General features: G+C 37.4%; 1 protein-coding gene across 5 annotated transcripts in view; it reads left to right on the top strand.

Moving 5' to 3' along the window:
* The window catches only part of CIT (citron rho-interacting serine/threonine kinase), a 74,465-nt gene that overhangs the window by 43,706 nt on the left and 17,731 nt on the right, over positions 1-13,028 (top strand). For all 5 annotated transcript variants that reach the window (XM_084538701.1, XM_084538702.1, XM_084538704.1 and 2 more), the window contains exons 23-29: positions 468-521; positions 8,400-8,597; positions 9,071-9,264; positions 9,740-9,875; positions 11,080-11,184; positions 12,545-12,685; positions 12,867-12,974. In XM_084538701.1, the coding sequence (XP_084394827.1) occupies positions 468-521; positions 8,400-8,597; positions 9,071-9,264; positions 9,740-9,875; positions 11,080-11,184; positions 12,545-12,685; positions 12,867-12,974 (936 nt within the window). The remainder of the gene's footprint in view (positions 1-467; positions 522-8,399; positions 8,598-9,070; positions 9,265-9,739; positions 9,876-11,079; positions 11,185-12,544; positions 12,686-12,866; positions 12,975-13,028) is intronic.

A 13,028-nucleotide genomic window follows, 5' to 3' on the forward strand; every position in this document is an offset into this window, starting at 1 on the left:
TTAAATGGTACTTCATGGTAGGATTCAGGTAGATTGGCAGAGCTGTTTGGGATAGCTTGCATAATGCTTCATTGTAGTTTTTCTTTGCAAGCATTAAATTGTATGCGGTATTTATTTTATACAAAACAATGATCTGGGTATGGAAGTAAAAGCAACTCATGAATGTACAAACTTAACATGGAATCTATATATCATCAGGTGACCATTTATGATGGAACTTTTTATATAATTCAGTTCCTGAGTTTGTACATTTTCCTAAAGCAGTTCAGAATTAGGAGCATTTGATTAAGTAGGATGTGACTTTTGCTAATCAGTTCTTTGCCACTACAGAGTGCTTTCATAGTGTGCAGCATCTGCCTTCCAAACTTTGCTTGCTGGTAGATTGTTCTGCAGTTTGTTTAGCAACAGCTGTTGGATTCTAATTCTAATGTATGAAAAATTGATGATTAACTTCTTACCTCCTTTAGGCACATAGAGATGAAATCCAGCGTAAATTTGAAGCCCTTCGTAATAGCTGCACAGTGAGTATTAAATACAGATCATTGAATTATTTTGAAATTAAGGATAAGGAACTAAACAATTTACTGATTTACTCCTTGATGACATTAGTTACTAATGTGGACTCCTGTCTTCAAGGTGTTAGTAGGAGATAGTGATTGGATTTGATTCCTTTTAGGCTTTAGGTAAACCTCACTTGTGAGGTTTTATTTGGATTATGAAATTAATACTATTCTTCTTTTTGGAGAAGAAAGAAAATTAAAATATCTCATTGCAGTGCAGCTAATAAGAATGGTGTAGCAGCTGCAAAAGCGATTGTAGGTAAAGATTTTTTCTACTCTCAAGGAGAAGGAAAGATCTACCTGTCCAAATCCTGAGCTGCATTGTAGATCTAGGCCAGAGTGAATGGGAGAGCATTTATGCTACTCTGGGTTTTAAGGAGGATTTCAAGCCTGTTTGAAGAGACAAGAAAATTTATGGTTCCAGATGATGCAATGACATGTGGTCATCTGCTCAAAGAGCAGAAAGGACTCTAGGATCTTAATTTGCACCTTATATTGCTTGAGATCTTTTGATGTGTTTTTGTATTCATTTCATCAGTCCAGGAGAGATGTCCTAGGCTTTGTGTATTAGTAGGTATTCCTGCAGATTACCACTATCATCAAACTTGCTTATGATGCTTGATGAGAACATCAGACTTCCAATGACATGAACTGCAGAAGTGTTGAGTCTTCTGGATCAGCATTGGTTGCTGATCTCCTTAGGCTTTTTCTCCTTACACCACCCTGTAAGCAAGGCTTAACTGCTGTTTTTTTATCTCGATTGTTTCCCCACTTCCAGTAATTTCCTCAAACCTATTATTTTTTTTATGCTGTAGGACTAAATAAAGGATTAAATAAGTATCTAACGGTTAAGTTTTCATCTTTCAAAAATATCTTTTAAGAGTTATTCTGTTCCCCTCAGTTACTCTTCAGCACTAAGCAGTGCTTAACTTCTCTTCTGTTAATAGAATATCACTATATTCTGTTGAAGGAATGAGGAAGTAGAGCTCACCAAAATGTATTAACCTCCATCTAAAAGAAAGTCTGCAAAAGAAACTTTGCTTTTTGTAGTCCTCTTCACTTGCTCAAGTTGATATTTTGGTTCCATATGTGTTGTCGTGTATCCTACATCCATAGCTATTTTTTCTGTTCTTTTGTTCTGTCTTGGCCTTTGTAAAGAATGACAGCTTTCTATGAAAATACTTATGTGATCTGCATGCAGGCAAAAATCAGTTGCGTGGAAAATCTGTACCTTCTTTTCGCTGCGTGGTAGGCTGCCTTTCAGAGGTTGTAACTCATTATCTCACTGTTGTAGGATTTTGGCTCCATAAGTGTGGCAAGCAATCTCCAGCAGAGAGGAGTGACCCATAGGATTACAAGAATGTCAAGAGCTTTGAATGTTCTGCATGAAAAGATTTTAAATGTTGTGCATTGTATGCCCTTTAGTGGGATAAGTGGGATCAGGCATCAGAAAACATCTTCATCAATAAGAAATTAATGAAACAGTTCCTACATGAATAATACATGCTCATCATACATTCTCTTTCCAGCCTGGGAGAATGTATGTATAATTTAATTGACCATGGATAGAAACTTTCTCTGTTGTAGTTCTAGCTGTCCATCCTCTTTACAGTGGGCCATTGAGATAAATGATAGGACAGCCTTCTGTTGACAGTGAGGGACCAGGTAACGTTTATTATGGTGTCTTCACCAGATATTTCAACCTTATTTTAATTGAATAGTGACCGATATGATGCAGGTTTCTCTTCGTGGTGACCATTTGATTCTAATGGAAGGTGGTTAGAATATATACTCATTTTAAAATAGCACTTCAAGAGAATAATTGTAATATGATGCTACTTATGCAGCATAGCAATGAGTAGGTTTATTCTTTTAGCAAGTTTTTAAAATACATCCATTTTGAGGTGAAACAAACTCCTTGAGCTATTCTGGCAAACTTAGTATGGTATGGAATTAATTTTTGGTATGGAATTCTGGTATGGAATAAATTTTTAGTTAATCTTATTAAGTAACCCAGGACAGCATAAGAAAAAATGAAAATAAGATTAGAGAGGGAAAAAAGTACATCATTGAATGACTGCAGTACTTTGATATTTTTCTTAGTGTTCGAAAGATAAATAAAAATACTCTACTTCTGTACTCTAGCTTTACAAAGGTCACAGCTTCCAGTTATAGAGGAGGCTCACACCTCAAATGTGCATCTGCTTTCCTTGTACTCCAATTGCACTTCTGTCCTTTCTTTTGCTGAGGCCTCTGACCCAAGTCAATACTCTTTTAGGTTCTCCTATTTTTAAATTTGCTGTCTTTTGTGGTGTGTACATAAAGACCATTTCTATATTGTTGGTCTTAGTTTCTTACGTCTTTCTGAGTTCATATTTAATTGCTTTGAAGCTTTGCATTGTTTTATCTTGTAACATATCTTTTTTTTTTTTTTTTTTTTTTTACTGTTGAGGTCAAAAAAAAAGCTTTTGCTTTCTTGTACAAAGACCTCAGTTGTGCAAAAAATAATAAGATACATAATTACAATAAAGATTGCAAATTGTAGCACCTGCTCTACACACATACAGATGCACATGGCTACACATGAAGAGTGATATTTTATCATGATCTTCTCACAATTATAGTTTATCCAGCAAATCTGTTGAGGGGGTGAAGGACTAGTTCCCTACCTTTAAAGAATTGTTCTATCAAAAATATTAACCATATGATCTATTTGAGTTTTAAAATTCAAGTTATTTCCCTGGCAATCAGCAAGAACACTTGAAATAAAATACATTTTCTTAAATAGGAAGATTTACATTTCTGTCAGTTGTTTCCATCTGGATTTTAATTATGGCTTGTTGTTGGATCATCAGCACATTTGATGTTAAAAATGATACTAAGTTATCTAAGTAATCATAGAATTCTTTCAAAAAGAAAACATTCAGTAAGGAAGTGGCAATGTCTATAAAAAAATAGAAGAAAATTTATCTCATAAAGTATTTACAATCAGCTTAGTATAAAATACTATTGCTGTTCCAGGAATCCACTGCCTGAATCTTTATTTTTTTTCAGGTATAGGCTATTGCTTTTACTCTAGAAAGGAGAATGCCATTTTTAGTACTAATTGGATAGTGCACTTCCATTTATTCAAGATTTCACCATTAAAGTAAGGTTTACCTCCCCTCCCTGAGGTTCCTTTGTGATTGTCTTGTGTTGCTATCATAAGCATTGAGATGCTTGATTCTGCACTTGTCTATGAGATGGGATAGTGAGGCATTAAAACTACAACAAGCCTTAGGCACACATACCACTTTAGTCATGCACGAAGTCCTTCTGACTTGAGTATGAGATCCTGACCCACATTGGCTCAATTAGCTGGCATACAGGAAAAAATCTTTACATATTCTTGAGAACTTCCAAAAGTATATTCAGGCATGTTACATACTTTGCTAAATTATCTCTTGGAGTGAAGAGATCTTGCCCACTGTAACAAGGCTAATACCCAGGCAAAAAGTTTTATATGGCTTAGTTAAATTTGAAAAACAAACAAACAAACAAGAATATCCACACACATACATACATGCATTCACGTATGTATATTTACGTTATTAGCTGTTGGTTGGGAGGGGTTGTTCCTGATTTTAATTTCACAGAAAATGTTATGACAGCTGCTTCTTATAGGCAAAAATGGAGCGTTGTAGTTTTTGTATCTAACAAAAAGTCTGAGACTTTTAGGGTGTTGCTGTGGTGTTAATGGGGCCTTCTTTATGGACAACATCATCATGCTTTGAGGACAGGTTCATGGTTAGAAGAGGCAGCTAATCTTCTGAGGACTAGGATTGAGGAGTACAGGAGTGTATGTTTTAAGACTGAATTGTTGTGGGAAGGAAGGGAACCCAGACCATGCAGTGTCCTCCTGCTTTGCAGCTCCTAATGAGCGATGTCCCCCAAGCTAAGCTGTGTTGTATTTTTGGAGACTGAGATCTCTCACAGTGTAAGGTATGTTTCAAGTCGCAGAAGTTCTCTGATTATGGGAAGAGGACAAAAGCAAGGAGTTGATTATTAAATATCCATCATACAGGAAGACACACAAGCTTGTCTGCATACAAGTCTGCATCTGTGTCTGTGGTCATGAAGAGGCTCGGTAATTTTCAGCTAGAACAGCTTGGTATCTCAGGTCCAAATGCAAATAGGTTAAGACGAAGTGAAGCTGGTGCCTGCTCCACATTCTCCTCATGATAATTTAGGGGTGAGAGATGGCTTTTTCTTTTTTCTTCCTTCTGACAGCTAACTTTCTGGTAAAGCTCAGTGATGGTGGGGGGAGTGGAAATGGGTAGGGTAAAACTATGCATTAGTTTAGAAGTTCTGCATTAAGATTGTACTAAAGATTGAATTAAACCCCAGAGAACGTACTGCTGATGGCATTCTGAAGCAGTTAACCTTGGTGTGTCCTAACGTTTTCCTGCACATTTGTCAGTAGCATCTGAGAACTGAGACATCTTCCTGAAGGATCTGAATAAGGTTTTGGAGAAGGTTGCGAACTGTAGTTGGGAGTATTCTAGAACTGCTTCCTTTCTTTCTTTCCCTCATTATTTTGCCTGTGGTTTTGACACATGGAGCGTGTGGATTAAATTTTGTACATTGTGTCTGATATACAAACGTAATCTTCACAGTCCTGAACTGCTGACTGCTATACAATTTAATTTGTGATCTCTGGCTGGAGAAGTTTTTTGGGCTAGATATAATACCTCTGTGTAATCTCACAATATAGAAAACACTGCCTCTCTGATACCATGCAGTGGGGAGGGAATTGTGCTGAATATAATCACTTTGCTGAAGAGTTGTTATGCTTGGGATGCTCCATAATATTTAAGAATGAGATACCATCTTCTATACCAATATAAAGATAAATTGTGTGCTTAGAAAAGATAAATTGTGTGCTTAGATGTAGCATGTATTGAACAGTCTGTCAAGATTAGCGTGGTCCAGTTAGATTATAATCACAATCTTCTGTATTTGCTGTGATGAAGATGTTCATAGATTGAGGAGAAAATTTCAGTGGCTTTGTGAGAGGTGATACAGTGCCACAGATAAGGCTGCCTGTACTGCCTGGAAGTGCTTTTCGAAGTTTTCAAGTATTTAGTTGTTTTAAATTTGAAGACTTTTGTAATTTCAGAAGGTTATAACAGTGGATATAATAGTGTTTCCTTGTAGGCTTTCCTTTAATATACTTACAAATTTAAATCCAGCATAGCTCAGGTTTTTGTTTGTTTGTTTGTTTTGCCTGGGGATTTCCTTAACTAAAAAGAAAAATACCTAAAACTATTGACTCTCTTCAGTTACAGGATTCTGGTATAGTTTGTGTGTATGTATGCCTAAGATGATATCTACTATCACATGTGTTTTCCTGATCTGTTTTCTTCCTTCTTGGTTCATAGGACAGTCATTTACATCACACCTTGCCCCATTTTCCTGTGACACTATTACCTGTCACCATTTAGGCTTTACAGTATTTATAAATTCTGTAACCTTATCGGGTTATATATATCAATAGATAGGTTTTTTAAATTTAGTCAATAAATTTTCCCTTTCTACATGAAAAAAATGGATATTATACTGAGAAGAACCAATTATCTCTCTTTAAAATAAATAAATACAGTTTATCTATCTAGATTACGTTACATAGGTTATAATATATTTGGAATTTAAGACAAGCCATTTAGGAATTTTTGATAAATAAACAGTTAGGAAAATCTTCAAGAGAGATGATCACATTACTACTTCTGGAACCCTTCCTTCTTAATTGCTTAGTTCTTTGTCTGAAATTTTCCAGAAATATCCTACTAGATTAAATGTAACAGTGAAATACCGGGTGGTTTAATTTCAGTTATGTCTAGAGAAAGAAGTCAGAATCTTAGAACCTAGAATAAAGGTCAATGGGAGCTTAGCTTCCAGTCCTAAAGGGATAAAACTGACTTGAAATACAGCTAATTTTAAATATGAGTCAAGTAGTTTGAAGTATTAGATCTGCATGCCACCTTATTCATTTTGTTTCCATCCCATCTCTACTTTCTTCTATTTCAAAAATAGCTTAATATGCTTTATAGAAAGTACTTGCATTAGTTTATGCAATGAAAGTGGAAGAAACCTTAGCTGTATAACAGGTTCCGTAAAATTCCCAAGATACGTGGTGTAATTAAACATAAAATAAAAATAGAAGAAAAAGAAACAGATTATCTGATCTGGCAACTAGTAGAAATTACAATGTCATTTGTAAAAATGGTAGGTAAAACACTGGAAAAGCAAGCATTTTGTTTAAGTATATTTGCAAGCTTTTATCCCTACAGCAATACGACACTAAGACATCCTTATGATACAGTCTGGGTTCTTCAAAAACTTGATGCATGATACAGAATAAAATGCATATTTTGAACAGTAAGACTGCTCGAGGAACAACCACATGATCAGATTTTCATCAGCAATGTTGTATTGTAGATTATGAATCACTTTGATTTGACCCAACACATGGGAATCTCCCCTTCACCCAGCGGGGAGTAATGGCAGTTGGACTTTTTCTGCCAACAGTTTAAAAATCAAATGGCGTTAATTTAGATCTAGGCGAGGCATGGTAAAAGGCAGCCAATATATGTGTTACAGATTCTTCAAAACGAAATGGTTGTCATCTTTCCAGATAGCTGAGAAGAGACGTATGTGCTATGCTCTACTGCTTTATATATTTAAGTGCTTGGCTTGTGTAGGAAATTGGAACATTTAAATTTGAATGTGTGGCCAACTGTGTTCTGGGATTTTAGTTTGTCCCATTTAATGAAGTATATTATTCACTTTTCTTTGACATCTAGGCAAAAATGCCTCTTGAACAGATTTAGTTGAATGTTAATTGTTTCTGAAATTCTATTTATTAAGCTGTTTTCAAGATTATTCTGAGGATCCTTTCCCTTCTGTTGTGATGACATTGCTTTTCAGTTAGGCAGAGGTACAGGTATTCATCCATCCAGTGTTTATGGCCTTTCATTCATAAAAATGAAAAGGGATTGTAAAAAGGGCCCGCTGTTGTTTGTATTTGTCTTTAAAATGAAGGGGAATGTGGTTTAAAGCATCATAGTTTAATGCTATTCTGATTTAACAAATGGATGGTTGCACTTCATTAAAGGCAAGGCTATTGTGCTTGTTGAGGTTTTGCTTTTCACTGATTTTCTATTAGTCTGTTGTGCTGCCATGTTTTTTTCTTTCTTCATATATCCTATGCTGATGTCACTTGGATAAAATATTTCTTGCATTTTTCCACTTTTTCTGGCTATATATAGTGCTACTTATAGTAATCTAAACAACATTTCTAGGAAGATTCATCAGATTATACTGCCTTTATTGCACCTCTTACTCAGTTTTCTTAAATATCATGCTTCAAAAGTCTCTATGAGAAACGTTAGCCTCATTTCACTTAAGGGGAAATTGAGGCAAAAAAGATGAGTTGCTTTGGCAGAGGCACACTAAGTCAGCAGGAGATCTGAGAATACAACCAGAACTCCTGACTCCCAACACAATACTTTATTATTTGAGAGAGAACTGTCACGTTTAAATTGCATTGGAGCATATTTATACTGTAAACCCAATCAAAAATAATTCACAGCATTTTGCGTAAGAAACAAAGCTATTCCTAATCTAAGTACACTCCCATGCATAAAATCTGCCATTATAATATAGCCTGCGTGTAAATCTGCAAAAGAAAGCATCTTGTATTGTCTGCTTGCTGAGCAATAAATGGTTCTGCAAGAGGAGAACACTTTTTCTATAAAGCTGTACTCACTGACATATAATCCAATTTATTTTTATTTCTAGGTGATAACAGATTTGGAAGAGCAGCTGAACCAGCTCAGTGAAGACAATGCAGAACTGAACAATCAGAATTTCTTCTTGTCCAAACAACTTGATGAGGCCTCAGGGGCCAATGATGAGGTTGTCCAGTTGCGAAGTGAAGTTGACCATCTCCGTCGAGAGATCACGGAGAGAGAGATGCAGCTTACCAGTCAGAAACAAGTAAGCAACATAAATCTGGAATCACAGTCGAGCTAGATGATTATCTGAAATGCTAAAAATTCTTTTAAATCTGAAAGCCTGCAGGGAATGAATATGCCTCTAGGGGCGATTGGACCGATTATTGTTTAAGCCTTCCTTCCCCATGCACTTGAATGAATTGAAATTTTTTGTTATTTCCCTTTGTTTTTTTATGCAATTTTATTTAGATGCTTAGCACTGTGAGGTTATTGTAACTTAGAATTATTTGTTTTAAGTTTGTGACCCTGGCAATTCCAAAATCTTCATAATGTGATAGAAATGACATTAAAGGCAATCACAAGTAAATGTATGGAAGCCTTGAAATAAATGGGTTGTGATTTACCAGCTAATGTTTGCTGCCAATTTGCATGTACTGTAAGTTAAATGGTAAGGCTGAAGCTTAAAGTGCATGCTTGATGTGGGATGTGAGAATTGATAGGAGGATTTATTTTTAGACTATGGAGGCCTTGAAGACAACATGTACAATGCTGGAAGAGCAAGTAATGGACTTGGAGGCCCTGAATGATGAACTCTTGGAGAAAGAGCGTCAGTGGGAAGCATGGAGAAACGTTCTAGGGGATGAGAAGTCTCAGTTTGAATGTCGTGTCAGAGAGTTGCAGAGGATGCTGGATACTGAGAAACAGAGCAGGTCTTTTCTCTCTCTATTGCACGTTTTTATTAACTTGTATGAGCTTCTACAAAGCATTTTTAGAATAGGATATGGGAGTTGGAACTAAATATAAATTCTTGTGAGGTAGTTCTAAAAATGGTATACTAGTTAATAGTCATTCACCAGTAATATTATTCCTTTTGTTTCTTTACAAGTGAGCAATTCAAGGGGAATGGTATTTATCATTGCAATTTATAAAAGTCTTGCTTTTCTTTTACTTCTACTTTGTTATATGGAAAATTAATCCTTGCTCCAAACTGTTACTGTGGGGTCTTCAGGCTGCTTTTCTAGCAGGGGCAGGAACAGGGTTATATAAGTGTCGCAACAAACAGGCTTTATAAAGCAACATCTTGAATTTGAGGCAAATCCCTGAAAGTTATTGATGCCACTGCATGCTAGGAAGAGGTCAAACCCAGAAAGGAGTTAGGTAACAGTGTTTTCCATTTTAATGCAGAGTGCGAGCAGATCAGCGTATTACTGAATCTCGCCAGGTGGTAGAACTAGCTGTCAAAGAACACAAGGCAGAGATTCTAGCCCTCCAGCAAGCACTAAAGGAACAAAAACTCAAAGCTGAGAGCCTTTCTGATAAGGTAAGTAACTTCCAGCCTGAGACTTTTATTATTAGCTGAGATATTTGTCTTTTATTGAGATGTTACTTCTAGAAATGTGGTCTTGAGCAGCTTTTTCAAGGTGCTGGGGCAGATTAAAGATAGGAGGTCAATAGGATAGAATTCTGTCTTCAAGCCAAAGACTTGGGATTTCATTTTACAATAGATTAATTCAGTTGGAAAGGACCTACAAAGATCATTCAGTCTGACTGCCTGACCACTTCAGGGCTAACCTAAAGTTAAAGCATATCACTGAGGGCATTATCCAAATGCCTCTTGCCCACTGGCAGGCATGGGACACCAACCACCTTGCTCGGAAGCCTGTTCCAGTGCACGATGACCCACATGGTAACGAATTTTTTTCTAACATGCAGTCTGAACCTCCCCTCGTACAGCTTTGTGCCACTCCTGCACATCCTGTTGTCGGTTTGCAGGGAGAAGAGCACCTCCCTCTCTTCTTCCTTTGCACAGGAAGTTGCAGACAGCAATGAGGTCGCTTCTTGGCCTACTTTTCTCCATTCTAGACAAACCAAGTGTCCTCAGGCTCTCCTCATAGGATATGCCTTCCAGCCCTTTTACTAACTTTGTTGCCCTCCTCTGGATGCAGTCAAGTATTTTTTTTATATTTATATATACATGTGTATATATAATATTATTTATATTTATAAATTAAAAATAATCATATATATATACATACACACACACACACTTTTATTGTGGAGCCCAAAACTTCACACAGTACCTCCAGGTGAGGCCGCACCAATGCTAAGTATAGTGGGATAATCATCTCTTTTGCCTGGCTGGCTGTGCTGTGTGTGATGCACCCCAAAATACAGTTTGTCCTCTCACACTGAGCCTCCTGCAACCAGCCCCCACCCCAGATCTCTTTCTGCAGCGCTGCTCTCCAGCCACTCATCTCCCAGTCTGTACTTGTGCCCATTTTGAGAAAAATTGAAGGTAAAAACAACCTGTGCCAGGAGCGTACAATGCATTCTGTCAATAACTTGATGTCCACATTTTTAATTTGAGCAGTAACATACCAAATTGTTGTCCCCCCACAGCCCATTATAGTAAGTAAACGGTAGTTGTACCATTTCTCTTTTGTGTATGTTTTGTGAAGTTGGATTTTAAGATTGTGAAGCATTGTTTATTAGCCTTGTCCTGATCATCTATCCCACCTGCCTAGCTCAATGACCTGGAGAAGAAGCATGCTATGTTGGAGATGAATGCACGCAGTTTACAACAGAAGCTTGAGACAGAAAGGGAGCTCAAGCAGAGGCTTCTGGAAGAGGTAACCTTGTAAATTCAAGTTATAACTAAAGAAGGCTCCATAGTGTGGGGAAGAAGGGAGAAAGTTGTGTGGATAGCAGTTATTACATATCTGTTCTTCTCATATACGACTGTGGAGAATTAATGAAGATAGGGGCTTTGTTTTTACTTAAGACTTTGCAAAATGGATGGCTGCAGCAGGGAGCGGTAAAGGTGAACTGCTGCACAAGGAAAGGTGAGCTGGGAGCCAAGAGCTGCCAGCAAGGTGGGCAGGGACAGGGACTTTGCAGCCCGTAGGCACAGTCCCACAGTACCTGCACAAGAAGACCAGATCAGGTCTGGTGACAGTAACTGGGTTAAGCTGGTTCCCTGATGGTCATCAGAGAAGCCTGTAGTGACAAGGTACATCCTAGGTCACCTCTGCAAGGCAGTGTCCATGCCCAGGCACAGCATTCATACACCATAGTTCTGATGCAGCAAGGGCAAAGACCATAGCTCAAAACGAGCTCTGGAGCCAATGTGCTGAGGGTGCATGGGGGTGGAGGCCACAGGTGAGGCTTTTCATGGCTCTTTTTTTCATAATTCAGCTGGGTTCACAGAGGTCTGATCCAAGGTTACACACCTGCACCGTATCAGAGAGATGTTGAATGCAGGCCAAAACCTAGGTAGTGGGGGAAGAGTTTGTAGAGGAAGATTTTGGAGGAAAGGTGGTTGCAGGCTACACAGGGCAGTTAGAGCCCGTTGATGTACCTGGGGCACAGACAAGTTACCATAGAGTTGATAATTCCGTTATGAATTGCAGTGAAAAATTTCTGGCTCTTAATAATATCTCAGCATTGATGGTTTTCATACCTGGGATGAGATTTTCTCATCAAGAAAACTACTTAGGAGTAGTTGTATCATGTGTTCTTTTCTGTTGTTGTTTGGAGACAAAGATGTAAACTTTTGGACTTAAATTTCCTCATCTCATGCGAATAGAGGCAGGAGTTTATCCTGGTTTATAGGAAAGATCGTTTTTACTAGGAACAGCTGAGATGGCTTTTGGTGATTGCATAAAGGACTTGAGAAACGGCATGCAAATTACTTCATGTGTGTGCAGTACAATTAATAATTACAAAATTTTAAAGTGCTTAAAAAGCAATTAGCTTGAACACATAGTTGAAAGAAATTCTGTTGCTATGAATTAATGTCAATACACTACATGGAAATAGTCATATTGCACTTTGAAGGGAAGGAAAATTGGAATATTGTAGCTTTTTAGCTTTTAAAGTGTCGGTTTGGTTTCAAGTTGTACAATATGCTTAATTTACTAGGAATGTTAACATGCAATAACTTTTTTTAAAAAAACAAACAAACACTGGCCTTTGTTTTCCTACTAACAGCAGGCAAAGCTGCAGCAGCAAATGGATCTGCAAAAGAATCACATCTTCCGCCTAACTCAAGGACTACAGGAGGCTCTAGATCGAGCAGATCTTCTGAAGACTGAAAGAAGTGATCTGGAATATCAGCTGGAAAACATTCAGGTGAGGGTGAGGAAACAGTGGGCAGGACTCTGTGCTTCCTATTTAATGTGGACTTTGGGCATGTGGCTTACTGTTTCTGTGTGACACTTCCTAATACACTATTTTTAACTTCATTCTATTGAGTTGTCTATTTGTTTCTACTGTTAGGATGAAATTGCTTACGTATTTGTTTATTTCACAGGTTCTCTATTCCCATGAAAAAGTGAAAATGGAGGGCACTATTTCTCAGCAAACCAAACTCATTGATTTCCTGCAGGCAAAGATGGACCAACCGGCAAAAAAGAAAAAGGTGGGTGAAAAAGGTTTGAGGCATGGAGTTAAATGATGGCTTTGTGATTAGTTA

The sequence above is a fragment of the Aythya ferina genome (genome assembly GCF_964211825.1).
Source record: "Aythya ferina genome assembly, chromosome: 17".
In the NCBI taxonomy this organism is placed as follows: Eukaryota; Metazoa; Chordata; class Aves; order Anseriformes; family Anatidae; genus Aythya; species Aythya ferina.